Source organism: Aegilops tauschii, chromosome 5 (assembly GCF_002575655.3).
Source record: "Aegilops tauschii subsp. strangulata cultivar AL8/78 chromosome 5, Aet v6.0, whole genome shotgun sequence".
In the NCBI taxonomy this organism is placed as follows: domain Eukaryota; kingdom Viridiplantae; phylum Streptophyta; class Magnoliopsida; order Poales; family Poaceae; genus Aegilops; species Aegilops tauschii.
In genome coordinates this window covers 302372715-302391747 of record NC_053039.3, presented here as the reverse complement: position 1 = coordinate 302391747, position 19033 = coordinate 302372715, and the positions used below count along the sequence as shown (strand labels likewise).

At 49.2% G+C, this 19033-nt stretch overlaps 2 protein-coding genes across 3 annotated transcripts; one reads left to right on the top strand and one right to left on the bottom strand.

Moving 5' to 3' along the window:
- Window positions 1–350: 350 nt before the first annotated feature.
- On the top strand, window positions 351–4600 carry LOC109787306 (carotenoid 9,10(9',10')-cleavage dioxygenase). 2 transcript variants are annotated; one of them, XM_020345868.3, is made up of 13 exons: window positions 351–638; window positions 751–897; window positions 1018–1120; window positions 1211–1473; window positions 1557–1736; window positions 2536–2614; window positions 2716–2797; window positions 2960–3022; window positions 3106–3244; window positions 3384–3705; window positions 3827–3885; window positions 3967–4122; window positions 4215–4600. In XM_020345868.3, exons 1-13 carry the CDS (start codon window positions 456–458, stop codon window positions 4380–4382), a joined length of 1944 nt encoding a protein of 647 aa, XP_020201457.1. In that variant the 5' UTR covers window positions 351–455; the 3' UTR covers window positions 4383–4600. The 2 variants fall into 2 exon arrangements, with proteins under 2 accessions (XP_020201457.1, XP_040246100.1); XM_040390166.2 differs by having other exon boundaries at window positions 3827–4122.
- On the bottom strand, window positions 1951–11808 carry LOC109787307 (iron-sulfur assembly protein IscA-like 2, mitochondrial). The gene is made up of 5 exons (XM_020345869.4): window positions 11477–11808; window positions 10910–11040; window positions 10628–10736; window positions 10419–10505; window positions 1951–2294 (listed from the first exon to the last, which is right to left on the bottom strand). Exons 1-4 carry the CDS (start codon window positions 11672–11674, stop codon window positions 10443–10445), a joined length of 501 nt encoding a protein of 166 aa, XP_020201458.1. The 5' UTR covers window positions 11675–11808; the 3' UTR covers window positions 1951–2294; window positions 10419–10442.
- Between the last annotated feature and the right edge of the window lie 7225 nt (window positions 11809–19033).

Sequence of the window (19033 nt, the reverse complement as noted above, 5' to 3'; positions counted from 1 at the left end):
GATTATTTTACGGCGGGGCTCAAGAGTCAAGGCTCCGCTGCGTGCGTCTGCAAGATTAGACTACTCTTTCTAGTGCCATCTACATTGATCAGCCACCAAGAATTGATTGGACTCCAAACCGGAGAGCAGCACGGCACGAGATCCTCGTGGCGTCTCGTTCACGTTACTACGTTACTGCTCCTTCGGGGGACACACGAGATCTTCGTGGCATCTCGACTACATTAGTGAAACCAAGGTCTGGTTTGGCCGGCAGATTTTGGCGCCATCGAAAGCCTCTAGGACAATGCAGGGATTCTATACGCTGGAATGGCGGTCATCACTGGTGCCGTCACTTGTCCGAATCGCTCGACCCCAACCGCCCATCCGGACGAGGACATGTCGGATATTCCAAGATGCTCCCGGCGTTTGCTGCCCGTTGTCTGATCCCGCGAGAAACTCCATCGAAGTTGCTATAAATGGAGGTCAATCGTCCTCCTCATGATTGCAGGAGGATCAGGCTTTGTCACTATCAGAAATCCAGAATGCTGAAAGCTACTACCTCTCCTCCAAATGCCTTGAGGCCTTCCCGTGCCTACTACAGGCCTGCTTTCTCTCTCAGTGCAACAACTTCGTCCTCGTCTCTAACCTCCAACCCAAAGGTCGACCCTCCCTCCGTCTCCTGGACGTTTACCGGTTTCTGTCGTCGGAGAAATCAGTTTGTTTCTTGTTAAGTTTCTATCTGATGATGTTCTTCCTGCCCTCTTGCCTCAGAAATCTTTGATCCAGGAGCTCCGAAGGCAGCTCTCTTCCACCATCGACGATGCCTCGCAGGTGCTGAAGAATGCGCCACAGAAGCTTCTGGATGCAATAGTTGACTCAACCTTCAAGTTTACTCATCAAGCTCTGCTCCCGTCTGAGGTACTCTAGTCCATGAAACTCTACTGCAACTTCCAGTGTAAAAATTCTGGCAATGACAACCCACAAACTCAGCCGTGCTTCCTTTCTCGCAAATTAACATTGCTTGTGGCATGTCTGCAGAGCAACTTTGCGCCCGTCGATGAGATCGGTGGATCCATAGAGATACTCCAGATTGAAGGAGAGATACCCAAAGATTTCCCCGAGGGCGTGTACATCAGAAATGGTGATCATCCATATCTTCTGGTTCCTGTGGTGTAAGTAAGTGCAGTAGGAATCGCAAACAAGAAGCTAACTGTCAGCTAAATTATACCAGGCTCCAATCCTCTCTTTGGCGCCCTCCACTCGACTGTCTCCGTCTTCGGGGAGTCCAGTGAGATATGGGTTGAGGGCGAGGGCATGCTCCATGCCCTGTACTTCACCAAGACCGGTTCAGCTTCTTCTTGGTCAGTCTCCTACGACAATCGCTACGTGCAATCCGAAACATTGAAGATCGAACAAGACCGCCAGAAACCATGCTTCCTCCCTGCTATCGAGGGTGACTCGGCAGCCATCATTGTCGCCTACATTCTCAACTATGTAACTAACACTTGCAAATTCCAAATTATATATATGATGTTTACTAGAAACCCTGACCTGAAATGAGTAAACATGCGATGCAGCTGAGGTTTGGCAAGGTGAATAAGAACATCACCAACACCAATGTGTTTGAACATGCGGGTAGGGTGTACGCTGTCGCAGAAAGCCATCAGCCCCAGGAAATCTGCATACAAAATCTTGAGACAGGCAATACCTGGGATATTGGTGGGGAGTGGGATCGGCCCTTCACAGCTCACCCAAAGGTATGGGTGACCAGCAGCTCTATCCTTCATAAACCCCATGGCTAACAAGAACAGTAAATCAAGCAAGTATAGACCACAAAAACAGAACTACTACTACTACCTCTGTAACTAAATATACGACGTTCTTGCAGTTCAATTTGAACTGCAAAAACATCTTATATTTAGTTACCGAGGTAGTACTATAGAAGGTACAAATACTGCAGTCACATAGTAACTTGATCTTAAATATCAATCAATAAAGAATAACATATTGATACATCTGCGAGAGAACAAGATTATTTAATTTTATTGATACATCTGCCAGAGAACAGAATTAACATCCTTGTTTCAGTTACATCCGTGTCCTCAATCTGTTGGCTCAAAAAATAAGTGAACAATACAACCCAGGTGTGGAAAGAACTCAGCTGCGGTACATATGATGGAAGCTTACTCCAGATCTGATCTGGAAAAAGGGGGAAAAGCAGCCACGTCGGATTTATCTATCATCTATGTTACATGCCTTGCTTATATAACCCTGCGTTTTGCAAGATGAGTAGTCCGTACCAATGCGCTATTTAACTGCAAAAATAACAGAAGTCCAGGGTTTATCAGAAGCAAATATATAAATATATACTTAAAAAAGAGGAGGTACTCTATTTTACACAATCATATATGTTGCACATAATAATGAATAACTGCAAAAAAAACACCACACTGCATACAAAAGTATGATTACAAGATGTTTCCAAATACATGCACATGTTGTTATCCTTGTTCAGTCATCTGTTTGATTTAAGGCACTTCATTCACATGACTGTAGGTAGCTCCTGGATCAGGAGAACTTGTCATCTTTGGCTCAGATGCAAAGAAGCCTTTCCTAGTTGTTGGTGTTGTCTCAGGTAATTTATAATATGTTGCACTTCTCTAGAATTTTACACCATGTTCATGTGCCAAGGTTGAAATCAAGTTATAACCACAACTCGAGTTTATTTGAATGCAGATGATGGAACCAAACTAAAACATAAAGTTGACCTCAAGCTGAACAGATCTACACTTTGTCATGACATAGGAGTTACTCTGAAGTATGTGGATTTAAGAAATACCATTTGCTCCCAGCAATTTATCGATTACAGTACATACTATTTATGAATTTTTAACTTGATTGGTAATACTAGAATATCTCAGAGTAGAATATTATGGTAAACAGTGATAGCAATTCACAGATATTGTTTCTCTTGATGTAGGTACAACATAATCATAGATATACCACTTACTATTGACATTGGTAGACTCACTACAGGCGGTCAGTAAGTACTTCATATAAACTTATCCAACAATAAGCAGCTACATTATTTTGTAAAATCAAAATCACATATTACACGTTGCATAGGCTGATCGAATTTGAGAAGGAAGGTTATGCAAGAATTGGGATTATGCCCCGCTATGGTGACGCAGAGTCAGTTATGTGGTTCGATGTTGAACCATTCTGCATGTTCCATCTTATCAACTGCTTCGAAGAAGGTGATGAGGTACATAGTATTCTCTTGTTAGCTTTTTTCATATATTTGTAAATAATGTCTGAAATTTATTGAAAAAATATGTGTTCCATCCCTTCAAGTCCCTTGCAACTACCTGCACTACAAATTTCATCTTTTCCTGGTGGCCTAGGTTGTTGTTCAAGGCCTCCGTTCGGCAGACTCCGTCATACCAGGGCCAAGATTAAACAAACAAGAAATACTCCCTGAAAGGTCCGAGCTTAAAAAAGATGGCAAGGCCATGAAACAAGGCATTAATGAGAAATTATTCTCTCGCTTGTTTGAATGGAGATTAAACCTGAAAACGAAGACTGTTTCAGGGGAATATTTGACTGGGACTGAGTGCTCCTTGGAATTCCCAATGATCAATAACCACTACACAGGCGTGCGTCATAGTTATGGCTACGCACAAATAGTGGATTCTTTAACAAGATCTGCTAGCAGTAGTGAAAAAGGTATTGCTAAAATCAAACAACACTCTATATTACGAGCATGTACATTGGGTGCCTACGTCTATTTCCGTGTTTACAGTACTATGTATCACAGCTTGACTCAGTTTTTCTTTATATCTTGCAGTACTACCAAAGTATGGGGGCTTTGCAAAACTATGCCTTGAGGAGAGAGAGAATACAGAGGTATGTATAAATCAGCTCCGTGCATCAGTTCAGCTACTATTTAACCAAGATTTCCTCACTCAAATTCAAGCTGTACACCAGACATCGGCAGAAGATCTAATAAAGATGGAAATTCATCGGCTTAGTGAAGATGAGTTCTGCTCTGGAGCATCATTTGTTCCAAGAGTTGGTGGCTCACATGAAGATGATGGATGGATAATATCTTTTGTACATAATGAAAGAACAAATACGTCACAGGCAAGTTTTCATTGTAACACATTACATACACACCCCCCAATTTTCATATGAAACACGAGTCCAATTTTGAAGCTTTATGTCTTATGTTGCAGGTGCACATTATTGATACCCAAAAATTTGAAGGTGCTCCTGTTGCAAAAATAACATTGCCACAAAGAGTGCCCTATGGCTTTCATGGAACTTTTGTCCATAACAACATACACGGGCACGTGAATACCAGATCAGAAAAAAAACTGGACAACTTAAAGTTTATATATTGAATTGGGTCTTTGTAAGTAGAAATTTTTGATCCAGTGAATTGTACAAAATTTTAACCTGTATGAGTATATTCGTAGGTTATCTCATTCATTGCTATGTAGGTTATCTTGTACAAGTGTATCTCGAATCACAAAGAAGCTGTCTTCAGCTAACATATGGCTGTCGTTCTAGCTGTAATCAGTTCATTATACAAAAATGTTGTATTGCAAAAAATTCAATACGCCACAGTATCTTGAAAAAGACTCAGCTAGGTTTTATAATTCTAATGCAACCGGACTTGAAGTACAATTAGAAGAGAATATCAACATCATCAGAACAGATCATAGTCTCTGATGCCAAGTTCATATGACCCCCAGGAGCTTAGGGAGAAGTCGTTTGTTGACGTGTGATCTTCGATACCGGGGATTAAGGGCAAACACCTTTTTTGTTCAGGTAGGGGCTAAAACACTTCAGTAAACTTCATGTCAGAGACACGTTTTTTTTACCCAGGTTCAGGCTACTGCGAGATGTATTACCTTACGTCCTGCTCTAGCTCTTGACGAGCTTATATGAGTGGTTAGAAGCTACTGCTAGGGGCAGTTCTAGTGCTCGGGATAGTTCTACTGTTCTCCTAGCTTTGGTCTTCTGTTAAGTTCGTAGAGAGAGATCACCTAACCAAGAACTGATCCTTTGATTTGGCCACGGTCCTCCCTTATATAGGCCTGGGGGGTACCACAATGGCCTTTACAATTAAGCTGATACGTTGAACCTTTGGGGGTACAAACTGCATGCCCCATGCTGGCCCGCCAGCCGGTTGTGGCGTAGTGGACGACAGGCCAAGTCGGTTCCTCGAGAAATGCATCCATCCTGTCATCTACAGCTCACTGGGGCCCATAAGGCAGTGGCACAAGGCTAATGTAGATACGTCGCCCGTGCTGGTGCCAAAGTCAAAAAGGTGGGGCAATTGTGACGTCTCTAATAAGCGTCAGGCGCCGTCTTGGGACAAGACAAACCGTCATACTGTAGACTCATGATGCGTATCTACGAAGCGTAGATCGCCGTAGGAATGCAGGCCTGGATTTAATTCGTCGGTCGGCCCTTCCAACTCTAAGAGAGTAGAATTGCGCAGGCCTTGCATTAAATGCCTTGCCAACCGGTAGACCCCCGGGAGGGCCCACCAGGATCAGAGCTGCTGCTCAGGGGAGTTGAAGGTGCTCGGGGGCAGCCCCGCGCACTTCCCCTGGCTCCTTATGTTTGGCTGTCGTTGCTGAAATCATCATGCTCGGGGGCGACGCCTTGCCCAAGCTGGTCGAGGAACCATGCTGGGGGAGTCCAGAGTACCGGTCCTTGGTGCTTTTACTCCTTGGCCTTGATGTTGTCGATGATGCGACTTGACAATGGTGCACTGCTGGATCTTTGTGGCGCCAAGCTCGGCCCATTACAGCAAGCCCGGGGTACCTGTCCCCCGTGATGCTGACATAAGCCCTCGGCCCTGCCACCTGGTGATGGTCGAGAGAGCCTTTCTTCAAAGGTTCTGACCGGGACCGGCTCCCTACGGGAGGCCGATCGCAATAGATGGTCGGCGAGCTCGTTGTCCCAGCACGGCACGTGTTGTAGCTGCAAGCCGTCGAAGTGTTGCTCCAACTTCATGACCTGATCCAGTTATGCTGCCATTTGTGAGTCCAAGCATTGAAGGTCCTTCGACACTTGATTGATGATGAGCTGTGAGTCACCCTTGATGAGTAGGCATCGAATTCCGAGGGAGGCTGCGGCACGGAGGCCTGCGAGCAGCCCCTCATATCCGCCCATGTTGTTCGTGGCACCTTTGAAAAGGAGATGCACAACATACTTGAGTTGTTCGTCCGTCGGAGAGGTGAGAACCACTCCAGCCCCCGGGCCCTGGAGCGTGAAGGATCCGTCGAAGTGCATCGTCCAGTGTTCGGAAGACCGACGATCCGGGAGTTAAGGACACCTCCTCCTCCTTGTCTTTGGGCACTGGTGTCATTTTTGTGATAAAGTCGACTAGGGCGCGACTTGATTGCGTGGGAGCTGACAAGCAGAGATCAAACTCCCCAAGCTCGATTGCCCACTTCACAAATTCATGCCGAGACCAATGGCCTCATGGTTGTGAAGGATGCGATCAAGCGGGAAGGGACTGACGACGGACACCTTGTGGGCTTGGAAGTAGTGTCAGCTTCCTTGATGCATAGAGTAGCTTCTGGACCTGCGGGTACCATGATTTGGCATCACGCATGACTTCATTGATGAAGTAGATTGGTCGTTGTACGAGACGTCCTTGAATCGGGGAGCCCGCCCAGGCTCCTCGACCAGCTCGAGGCCAAACAGGAGCCTGGGCTTGCCTGCCAGCTTGGGGCTGGGCGGGAGCTCAGGGTCGGCCATCTTCTCGGAAGGTGCTGGGAGCTTGGACCCAGCAGCTTGATTTGACGAATGAGCGCGGCCGGGGGCTCGAGCCTGAGCTCAGGCTCCGACGTTTCCTCCTGTATCGCCACAAGACGATGCTCACGACTTGGGGAGTGGCCATGATGTATTGATGTATATAGCAACAATGGCTCTTCGGGTCTTGGTGCCACCAGGATCGGCGGAGAGGTGAGGGACTGCTTGACACCTTGGAGTGCTTGTTCGGCCTCCAAGGTCCACTTGAATGGACCCGACTTCTTGAGGAGCTTGAATAGGAGGAGGCCTCGCTCCCCGAGCTTGGAGATGAATCTCCCCAAGGCTGCCATGCAGCCTGAGAGGCATTGCATGTCCTTGAGGTGCGTCGGTGGGTGACTGGGCGCATCTGGCTAATGGCGTTGATCTTCTATGCCCCTGCTCGAGACGAGGAAGCCCAGGAGCTTCCTCGAAGGCACGACCAGAAAAACATAATTCCTCGAAGGCACATGTGGCAGAGGTTGCCAAAGGTTTCTGCAAGATCGCAGAGGAGTGTGGGTTGATCTTTGGTATTCACGAAGAGGTCGTCGATGTTGCGACCTATCTGGCACTCCGATGCGATGAGCATGGCCCGTCGATATGGGGGGCCGGTGTTTTTCAAGCCAAAAGGCATGCAGATGTAACAGAACATTCCAACTGGGGTGATGAATGTTGTTTTTCCTCATCCTCTTTAGCCATGTGAATCTGGTGATAACCAGAATATCCATCTAGGAAGCACAAGAGATCACATCCCGCCGTGGAATCCACGATCTGATCTATGCCGGGCAGAGGAATCCTTGGGACATGCTTTGTTAAGGCCGGTGAAGTCGACGCACATCCTTAGCTTGTCGTTAGCCTTCGGGATAACGACGGGGTTGGCAAGCCACTCAGGGTGGATCACCTCGAACCAAGCTTTTTTAGTCTATCCACCTCCGCTCAGATGAAATCTTAGTGCTCGGGTGCTTGACGGAGCTCGAGTTTGGCGATGTCGAAAATGATGCTTTCCTTCCGGTAGTGTCTCTGGTACCGAAGGCGACCATCAAGGACACCTGCCCGAGCGGCACTGTAAACGCCTTCATCGGTCGCAGGCACCCTAGGGGCACTTGCATCTTATCGAAGACGTCGAAGGAAACATGTTGAGGCCCGCACCTCCGTCCACCAGCATGTTTGTCGGGGAGACCACCGATGAGACCTTGGGGTGGTTTTCGTGGCTGAACATGATCGCGGTGTCCGACCACTTGAGTGGTCAGGATGCGTCAATGCTTGGGAGCACCGCGTTCACTTCCCATGCTAGCAGCTTGAGCTGGCGGCGTGAAGCGGGTGCGGAAGCATCCCCACGGATGCATACCACAGTCTTCCACTCTTGAGAGCTTGTTGTCTCGGTCACGGTGGGTAGTACACTTGTCCCAACCGTGGCACCTGCTGCGTGCACCGAGATGTCCTTTGCGGCGTGCTTGGTGTCGGTTGTCAACGGGGGCTCGAACCTCCCACCCATTCGTGAGGCCATGCTCGTCAAAGAGGGATGCGGGACATCACTCGCTAGTGCCTTCTTTGGGGCATTTGCCTTCCTCTTGTGGTCAAGGACATCATGGAGATCATCAACAAGCATGAAAGCGGTGATGGTGAGATGGGACGCAAAACGATGCTTCTTTGCATTGCCTCGCAGTGGACTTGGCAGCTGTGATGGCAACGAGGCCATCGAAGGGATCGAGCGAGAAGGGTTGCGTCAAGATGCAAGCGCTTCTAATCGTCGACTGGCGGCGGGCAATGTCCACCAACCCCGCAATCTCCCAAAGCCAAGGGCCCATGGGAGATTCATCCTCCACGAGAACCGGGGGGGGGGGGGGCGTTGAAGAACTCAAACAGTCCACAGCACAGCCTCCTGACTATTCCCTTGGAAACCGCTCGGTAGCATGTCGACCAGTGCATGCTGGTGGAGGCCCATATCTCGAATGGCGCGGTGCCCCTCGAATGGAGCTCATCAGCTGCACCAGTGTGGTCATCCGTGCCGTGAGGATCCGCGCGCGCCGATGACGAACGATGTTACCGTCGTCGCAAGCACGATAGTGCAAGTGCATGGCTGAGGCAACTGGTTCAATGGAAACCGAAGCCTTAGCCTCCTACCTGGCATGCCAGATGTTGACTTGTGATTGTCGATATCAAGGATTAAGGCTAGACCCCTTGTTTGTTTGGCTAAGGACTAAAACACTTCAGTGGACCTTACACTCAGAGACATGGGTTTCTTACCCAGGTTCAGGCCACCGCAAGATGTAATACCCTACGTCCTGCTCTAGCTCTTGACCAGCTTATATGAGTGGTTACAAGCTACTGCTCGGGGCACTTCTAGTGCTCGGGATAGTTCTTCTGTTCTTCTCCTAGCTTTGGTCTTCTCCTAAGTTTGTAGAGAGAGATCACCTAACAATGGTCGATCATTTGCTATGGCCTCGGTTCTCCCCTTTATATAGGCATGGGGGTACCACAATGGCCTTTACAATTAAATTGATACGTTGAACCCTTTGGGGTTACAAACTACACGCCCCAAATGGGGCCATCATACGGTCCTGGCGTAGTGGACGACAAGCCAAGTCTGTTCCTCGAGAAACGCGTCCATTAGACAGCTCAATAGGGCCCATAGGGCAGTGGCACAAGGCTGATGTAGGAACGCCTCCGTGGTGGTGCTAAAGTCAAAAAGGTGGGGCACCTATCACATGTCTGATAAGCGGCAGGCGCTATCGTCTTGGGAGGAGACGGACCGTCGTACTGTAGACTCATGATGAGTATCTATGAAGCGTAGATCGCCGTAGGTATGCAGGCCTGGATTTAATGCATCGATCAGGCCTTGGAACTCTAAGAGAGTTGCGCAGGCCTTGCATTAAATGTTTTGCCATCAGGTAGACCCCCGAGAGGGCCCAGAAGGAGCAGAGTTCTACTCGGGGGCAAGCCCCATGCACTTCTCCTGGCTCCTTATGTTTGGCTGCCATTGCTGAAACCATCATGCTCGGGGGCGACGCCTTGCCCAAGTTGGTCCGGGAACCATGCTCGGGGAAGTCCTGAGTACTGGTCCTTGGTGCTTTTTCCTCCTTGGCCTTGACGTTGTCGATGATGTGTTGACAATGGTGTACTGCTGGATCTTTGTGGCGCCGAGCTCGGTCCATTACAGCGGGCCCAGGGTACCCTGTCGCCATGATGCTAACATCATTGCAAGAAGATCTTCAAGGCCGGCAAAGTGTTGCCCAGCAGGCAACAATGCCACTGGGGTTGGTTAACGGTAACATGACTAGGAGAGAGAGGAGGGGGGTTCTTCTCTATCGATTTCTCCTCCCACCATAATATCTGTCTGGCATTCTATAGCCAGCTCACGTAACAAACTTGGAAACAGAACCATAATTTATGTCTAAGATATCTATGGAAGTCCAAGACTTGGGCACCAAGCATTAAGGTGGCTGTGCAGAATACGGCAGGCTAGGCCCACGCCACCAATGGGTATGCATCCACATAACAAAAATATTCTAGTAAAGCAGTAGGTTACATAAGATTCCTAAGATAGTAGCAATAACAGAGACTTATTTGGAGGTATCGAAGTATTGTAGTAATTCAAAAAAATGCAACACAAAGTTCTGTCAGGCTACCTCTTAAAGTTACTAATGTTCGAATTATTTAACCATGAAGGAACTCTTGCAGCTGCAGCCTCCAACAGCACTTGGATTGGTTGAAACCTGCACATCGTACAGACAGAAATCAGAGAACATTCCTAAGCATAAAACAGAGGGTCACAATTGGGTAATCTAAAATAGCGCCCAAGTTCAGGTATTGAGCAATAGAGCCATTCAAAACTAACCACAAATGCTGAGCTTATCAATTCCTCTGCATAATCGATTGTTGAACCTTTCACGAAGTCGTATGAGACATTGTCGACAACCAACTTAACACCATTCTTCTCGAAGACCCTACAGTTAAATCAACAGCATGTGAGACATGCAACTGTACCCTGACCAGACAATGGTGGTAAACGTTGATGCTCCATTATTTCAACAGAAACATTTCGGAGATTCCATGTCCCACTAAAAATGGTGTTGCAAACAAAGATCATGAAACCTCAATCTGAAGCATGACCACCAACCTATCATCAGCATTTTCCTTGCTATCCAGTGAGAAGGTGTACTGGAATCCAGAACAGCCACCAGCTTCAACGCTCAAGCGCAACATGTTGCCCTTAGCAGATGGTTCTTTAGTATGTAACTCTTTGAGCCTCTGCAGCAAACAAATTACATGATCAGACACTGTACGTGCTAAACTAACTGAAGAAGTGAAATACAGAACATAAAAAGTATCGGAGGTGACTGACACATTTTCCTTATAATAACACAACAATTTTGTGAGCGAACAACAGTATATGATCTGTATTACGAAACATTCATAGAACTCTGCAGTCTTCATACCAAATAAGAAGTTAAGAACTAAGAGATCCTCCCAGAATGATAACCTCGGATTTTAAACCCCTAAATTTCTACAGAGTCATTATACGACTGAAGGAAAAACATAGACAAACTCCACAGTTAAATCTTATAAAATGAATATCGATCCGTACAAGATCCTAAAATATATCCCCGAATTTATGGAACAATTGCCCCTCGAAGCAGCAAAGCAGATTGTAGTTACTGAAATAAAGAGGTTGCAAGACACCTACACGGACGCAGTTATCCGTCATGCTGACGACCTCCGGCTCCTCCGGCGCCGGCGTCTCGGTGGTGGCGGCGCCGGCTGCGGCGGCGGTGGGGTAGGAGGAGGTGGAGGCGGAGGCGGAGGCGAGGAAGCGGTTGTTGGCGCGGATGCGGCTGTTAAGCAGCAGCGCGAGGCGGCGGAGAGGGGGCCTAACCGAGGCCATCGCCGCCCAATGTCGCCGCTGCTATGCGGCGCGCCTCCAGGGGAATTGGGGAACGGAGGAAGGAGCGCTGGCGGTGACGTTTGGTGCGTGGGCTCCACGCCTCCACGCGTAGCGTAGATGCTTTGCTCTGAGTTTTCTTGGAAAGGTTCTTACTCCGTGTTTTGTTTCTCCTCTGTTCCTTTTCTTTTTCTTTTCTTTTTTTGAGCTGTGTTCCTTTTCCTTGATGACCTGTTCAATTGCAAAAATGTACATACTCCTTGCAGGTTGATTTTTTTTTTGAAAGGTCAATAACTATACTTTTAATGTTAAATTGGGGTTCTCTATCACAGAAATAAAACGTTGATTTGAACTTTGGTGTTAAGACATATAGGTGTGAATAGCTATCAACTACCTAGGCCCAAAGAGTAGAAGAATAATGAATGTGTCATTATGGTTCCGAGCTCACATGCTTTTGCGACGATGGTGTTACAATCCAATCGTGTCTCACCTTATCAGTTGTCGGGCCAAGTAGGCCGGCCCAAGGCCCCCGTAGGTCGGTTTCGCCTTAGGTCATCAGTCTGACCCACGGTCCTCGTAAGAAAAGACTTGGAGGCCTTGTCGTCCAAGAGAAGGAAACCGGAGCCATGGAGGACTCCCCTCCATCAACGTAGCCAACTAGTTGTGTAATCCTAGGGACCCCGCTATGTTATAGAAGTTGGGGCCGTGCTAGTCGATAGATACATTACAATCCCTTGGTTTATACATGTATTTTGTACACTTCAATCACAATATACATAGAGCAAGAGTAGGGTTTTACCTCAATACCTCAATCGGAGGGCCTAAATCTGGGTAAACTCACCTCCTTGTTTCCCCTTCGACCTAGTCACCACGCCGGGATTCCCTACCGACGGATCTGCCGGAATCATCTCCGATGGTGGTGGCCCATGCAGGTCCCGCTTGGTGGACGTAGAGGTCTGATGGGATCTCCCATCGGCGACAGTGTAATCTACGCGTTGGTTCAGATGTTCTTCTTCGACAGCGCCACGTTCGTCAATGACTCGACTGGCCACCTCGACCAAATCGAGAACTTCGCCCCAGGCCAGAGCCCCAGGCCAGATCATCAGATTCGGCAATCTTTGGTATGTCACATATTCTCATGGCAAGCTGGTTCTCCAAGGATTGGCGTCATGATGGGCCTAGGTCACTTTAATCTAGACTGTTGAATCAACATGCCAGCCCTCCTGCGTCGGCAACACTCTCACCTGCGTCTCGCTACCCCGTCCTCCCTTGGGCACCACTCATCGATGTCATGTTGCTGCCCCGACTATCCCTCTAAATCCCCCACCTACTCTTCTTCTCCGGCACTGGCACCACCCCTTCACCACCATCTGAACCGTCAACTTCGACTCCCCTCCACTTGCAACAGAAGTTGCCATGTCGTCCGCAGCTCCTGGTCAGGGCCTCGTTGACATCCCTGCGCCTCGCTAGCGTCGCCGTCCTCGACCTCTCCAGAATTTGTTAACGCAATTGAAATTTTAGTGTCCGACATGGAAAAACTATCCATTATAAGAAAGGTCACCGCCTAGCGTCGGCTGGCTAAAAACTTGCGCGGACCTGCCTACTTCTCGACCCTCTGATCTACCACCCCCAAGCACAACCATCGCGTTCCCTTTCTCGCCCACTTGTTCCTTCTGAGCTTTTACCTATGCATAATGTCTCTTAGCCGGCAAATGGGAGGAGGCCAACTTGCAGCAACGAGAGAAGCACTATCGCATTGGTGCCACCGCTCCGAGCATCATCATCAACACCCGACATGGTCGCTCGCAGCACCAACTTAATTCCGTCGGTCGTAACTCCGTCGTCAGCGCCCTCATAGCTTGCCCACCATCGCCCTCCCCCATGTAGGTCACCCAAGTGAACTACCGTTTCCCAGTCGGGTAGGAACAAACAAATGTTTTTGTTCACTCAAAAGAAATCCACTTCCAATTCGCGGAACTACCATGCGAAAACAGATGAATGGGTGCGGCGATTTGGTGCCCGGGCTTAGATGAGCCCGGGTGTGAACAGTACCTCGATTTGACATAGAAAAAAGTTCAAAAAAGTCAATTTTCTTTTGTGGTGCAAGATGCTCCTGTGCGTGAACTCCGTGTAAATTTTTGTGAAGTTTGAACATTCGAGGACCTCGTGGCAAAAAGGACAAATTTCGGATGTCTACTAAACTTTTAAAAATCGCACTGTTCATGCCTGATTTTGTCTTTTTCTTCATAAGCTCCTCGAATGTCCAAACTTCACAAACATTTGCACGGAGTTAACGCACAAAAACATCTTGCACCACAAAACTTTTTGAACATTTTTTTCTATTTCAAATCAAGGTATTGTTCACCAGGCTCATCTGAGCACTGGCTCTGCCTTGAATTATCAATTACAAAGAGTACACACTATGCCACCACAGGAGACACATAAATGTCTTGCAATATTGCATCAAAGACTTCACAAGAAGTAAAACTAGAATTTCACCTCAGGAGAATCTTGTGCCACGCCAAAATGTCGCCCACCATCGTCTTCCATAGTCGTTGAGGCAACACTGAAGAAGTAGGGGAGTTCTTGTCATACCTAGATCTGGAGGAGCACCTTCACATACAAGGATGCTTTTCGAACCGGACCGCCGCAAGCAACAAGACCGAGGCTTTTGTGGCACGTCAACCAGGGTTCTTCCCTGTGTCCGCTAGATCCGAGCGCCGTCAACTTCATCCGACGTGGTTGAAGAAGAGAAATGTCGCTGCTTGTCGTCATCCATACACCTCACTGCAAGACACCAAACACAACTGCAACAGTCGACGCCAACACTATCCAGGAAGGTGTCATGCATCGACCATTGAAAACAAATCTCATCGGATATGAAGATCAACAAGAAGATCGAGTCATCTGCTCCTCGATGCCGCCCATTAGAACGCCACCGAGACGAAGGAAGAGTAGAAACAGATTATTGTCCGCGACTAGACATCTAACAACGCGGAGTTCGCGGAACTTGGCGCTGAGAGAGAGTGAGAGCTCGCTCCTCCCCCACGCCGCGTGCCACTCCGGCCGCGGCGGCCACCCACCAGCCTTCATGGCTCGGGCCCGTAGGCCGAGCTCCAGTAGGAGCGCTAGCCCTGCGTCCGGCTCCTGCACCCCTGCGCCCGACGGTCCTCCGCGTGCCCCGGTCGCGAGCGAGTTCTCCTCTGGCGGCCAGCTGCCAGGTCCGGCTCTTCCGTCGCGTCTCCTGCTCCGGGGTGAGTCCTCCAACGCCGCTCCACCCTCCGGACCGGTAGATCTGATGCCTCCACCCCCCTTCGGGGCTCCGCGCATTAAATCCATCGTGGTCGCGCCATCAAACCTTGCCAATATTTCCCCTTTGGATGAGGCGGGGGGATGGGTTCAGGTCCAGTCGCGCAAAAACCGGCGGGCTAGCAAGGAGCTGGCGGGCAACAGTTGGCACTCGCGGGCTCCTCGCTCGGACCGCGAGCGCGCCCTCATGCCCTCGCTTGGCCGCGAGGCCTTCTTAAGGTGTTTCCCTGGGAAGTGCTTCCGCTGCCTGAGCAAACACCACCGGCACAAAGACTGTCGTGACCCTCTTCGATGCATCTCCTGTGAGCGCCAAGGCCACTTCGCCAAAGAGTGTCCCAGCCGCTTCCGCGGCCCAGGAGGGGCCGCCTCCGCGGGCTCCAGGCCGGCGCCTGTGCGGGTGGTCGGTGCGGGACCGCCTCTGCTTCGACCCACCCCTCCCCCGGTGACGGACCCTCTTCCCCGAGCTTCATCCATGGCTGGCTTCTCCCACGTCGACCCGGCAAGGTGGCCCCGTGACAGCAACAAGATGGTGGTCGCCACGCCGGCCCTGGAGCACGCGGAGTACATCCTCCGGCAGCACGCGGTCACCCTCACGGCCGCGGATCGAGCTCACGCCACCAGCCCCATGGCGATGGGGAAGGCCATCGACGAGCAGTTCCGCACTCCGGCGCACCAGCTTCGTGTCACCGCCCACCACCCTGAAGCCTTTCTGGTGCACTTCGACCTGCCGACGCACCATGACAACGCGGTCCGCCGTGGCATCATCAAGGTGGATGGCTGCAAGTACCTCGTCCGCGCCTGGAACCCGGACGACCACGCGGCCATCCTGAAGCTGTCCCTCCACGTCCGCATCATCGTTGAGAACCTGCCTATGTAGTTCTGGAGCTTGGAGGGGGCGGACGAGCCGTTCGGCGACTTCGGTCGCACCGACCGGCTCGACAACCGCACGTTCTAGCGTGGCCACACAAAGACGTTCGTGTGGTGGCTGTGGGGCTGGGATGTGGCGCACATCCCGACCAAGCGGGCTCTGTGGGGCTGGGATGGGGCGCACATCCCGATCCACTCTCACCGCTGTATTCATCATCGCCATCGACACCCTCTACCGTCTCCTCGACGCTGCTGTAAATCTTGGCATCTGTTGGGTAACGTAGCAATAATTCAAAATTTTCTACGCATCACCAAGATCAATCTATGGAGTTTACTAGCAACGAGAGGGAAGGAGTGCATCTACATACCCTTGTAGATCACGAGCGGAAGCGTTCAAGAGAACGGGGTTGATGGAGTCGTACTCGTCGTGATCCAAATCACCGATGATCCTAGCGCCGAACGTACGGCACCTCCGCGTTCAACACACGTATGGAGCAGCGACGTCTCCTCCTTCTTGATCCAGCAAGGGGGAGGAGAGGTTGATGGAGATCCAGCAGCACGACGGCGTGGTGGTGGAAGTAGCGGGATTCCAACAGGGCTTCGCCAAGCGCTGCGGGAGGAGGGAGATGTGTCACGGGAGGGAGAGGGAGGCGCCAGGGCTTGGGTCCGGCTGCCCTCCCTCCCCCCTCTTTATATAGGGCCCCGGGGGGTACCGGCCCTAGGAGATCCAATCTCCAAGGGGGGCGGCGGCCAAGGGGGTGGCTTGCCCCCCAAGCCAAGTGGGGCGCCCCCCACCCCTAGGGTTTCCAACCCTAGGCGCAGGGGGAGGCCCAAGGGGGGCGCACCAGCCCACCAGGGGCTGGTTCCCCTCCCACTTCAGCCCATGGGGCCCTCCGGGATAGGTGGCCCCACCCGGTGGACCCCCGGGACCCTTCCGGTGGTCCCGGTACAATACCGGTGACCCCCGAAACTTTCCCGGTGGCCGAAACTGGACTTCCTATATACAATTCTTCACCTCCGGACCATTCCGGAACTCCTCGTGACGTCCGGGACTCCGAACAACTTTCGGGTTACTGCATACTAATATCTCTATAACCCTAGCGTCACCGAACCTTAAGTGTGTAGACCCTACGGGTTCGGGAGACATGCAGACATGACCGAGATGACTCTCCGGTCAATAACCAACAGCGGGATCTGGATACCCATATTGGCTCCCACATGTTCCATGATGATCTCATCGGATGAACCACGATGTCGAGGATTCAATCAATCCCGTATACAATTCCCTTTGTCAATCGGTACGTTACTTGCCCGAGATTCGATCGTCGGTATCCCAGTACCTTGTTCAATCTCGTTACCGGCAAGTCACTTTACTCGTACCGTAACGCATGATCCCGTGGCTAACTCCTTAGTCACATTGAGCTCATTATGATGATGCATTACCGAGTGGGCCCAGAGATACCTCTCCGTCATACGGAGTGACAAATCCTAGTCTCGATTCGTGCCAACCCAACAGACACTTTCGGAGATACCTGTAGTGCACCTTTATAGCCACCCAGTTACGTTGTGACGTTTGGTACACCCAAAGCATTCCTACGGTATCCGGGAGTTGCACAATCTCATGGTCTAAGGAAATGATACTTGACATTAGAAAAGCTCTTAGCAAACGAACTACACGATCTTGTGCTATGCTTAGGATTGGGTCTTGTCCATCACATCATTCTCCTAATGATGTGATCCCGTTATCAATGACATCCAATGTCCATGGTCAGGAAACCATAACCATCTATTGATCAACGAGCTAATCAACTAGAGGCTTACTAGGGACATGTTGTGGTCTATGTATTCACACATGTATTACGGTTTCCAGTTAATACAATTATAGCATGAACAATAGACAATTATCATGAACAAGGAAATATAATAATAACCATTTTATTATTGCCTCTAGGGCATATTTCCAACAGTCTCCCACTTGCACTAGAGTCAATAATCTAGTTCACATCACCATGTGATTAACACTCAAAGTTCACATCGCCATGTGACTAACACCCAAGAGTTTACTAGAGTCAATAATCTAGTTCACATCACCATGTGATTAACACTCAATGAGTTCTAGGGTTTGATCATGTCATGCTTACGAGAGAGGTTTTAGTCAACGAGTCTGAACCTTTCAGATCTGTGTGTGCTTTACAAATCTCTATGTCATCTTGTAGATGCAGCTACCACGCGCTACTTGGAGCTATTCCAAATAACTGCTCTACTATACGAATCCGGTTTACTACTCAGAGTCATCCGGATTAGTGTCAAAGTTTTCATCGACGTAACCCCTTACGATGAACTCTTTTACCACCTCCATAATCGAGAAAATTCCTTAGTCCACTAGATACTAAGGATAAGTTCGACCGCTGTCATGTGATCCATTCCTGGATCACTCTTGTACCCCTTGACTAACTCATGGCAAGGCACACTTCAGGTGCGGTACACAGCATAGCATACTGCAGAGCCTACGTCTAAAGCATAGGGGACGACCTTCGTCCTTTCTCTCTCTTCTGCCGTGGTCAGGTCTTGAGTCTTACTCAATACTCACACCTTGTAACACAGCCAAGAACTCCTTCTTTGCTGATCTATTTTGAACTCCTTCAAAATCCTGTCACGGTATGCATTCATTTGAAAGTACTATTGAGCGTTTTTTTATCTATCCTTATAGATCTTGATGCTCAATGTTCAAGTAGTTTAATCCAGGTTTTCCATTGAAAAACACTTTTTCAAATAACCCTGTATGCTTTCCAGAAATTCTACATCATTTCTGATCAACAATATGTTAACAACATATACTCATCAAAAAATTCTATAGTGCTCCCACTCACTTCTTTGGAAATACAAGTTTCTCATAAACTTTGTATAAACCCAAAATCTTTGATCATCTCATCAAAGCGTACATTCCAACTCCGAGATGCTTACTCCAGTCCTTAGAAGGATTGCTAGAGCTTTGCATACTTGTTAGCATCTTTCAGGATTGACAAAATCTTCTGGTTGTATCACATACAACCTTTCCTCAAGAAAATCGTCGAGGAAACAATGTTTTGACATCCTATCTGCAAGATTTCATAAATAATGCAGTAACTGCTAATATAATTCCAACAGACTCTTAGCATCGCTACGAGTGAGAAAATCTCATCGTAG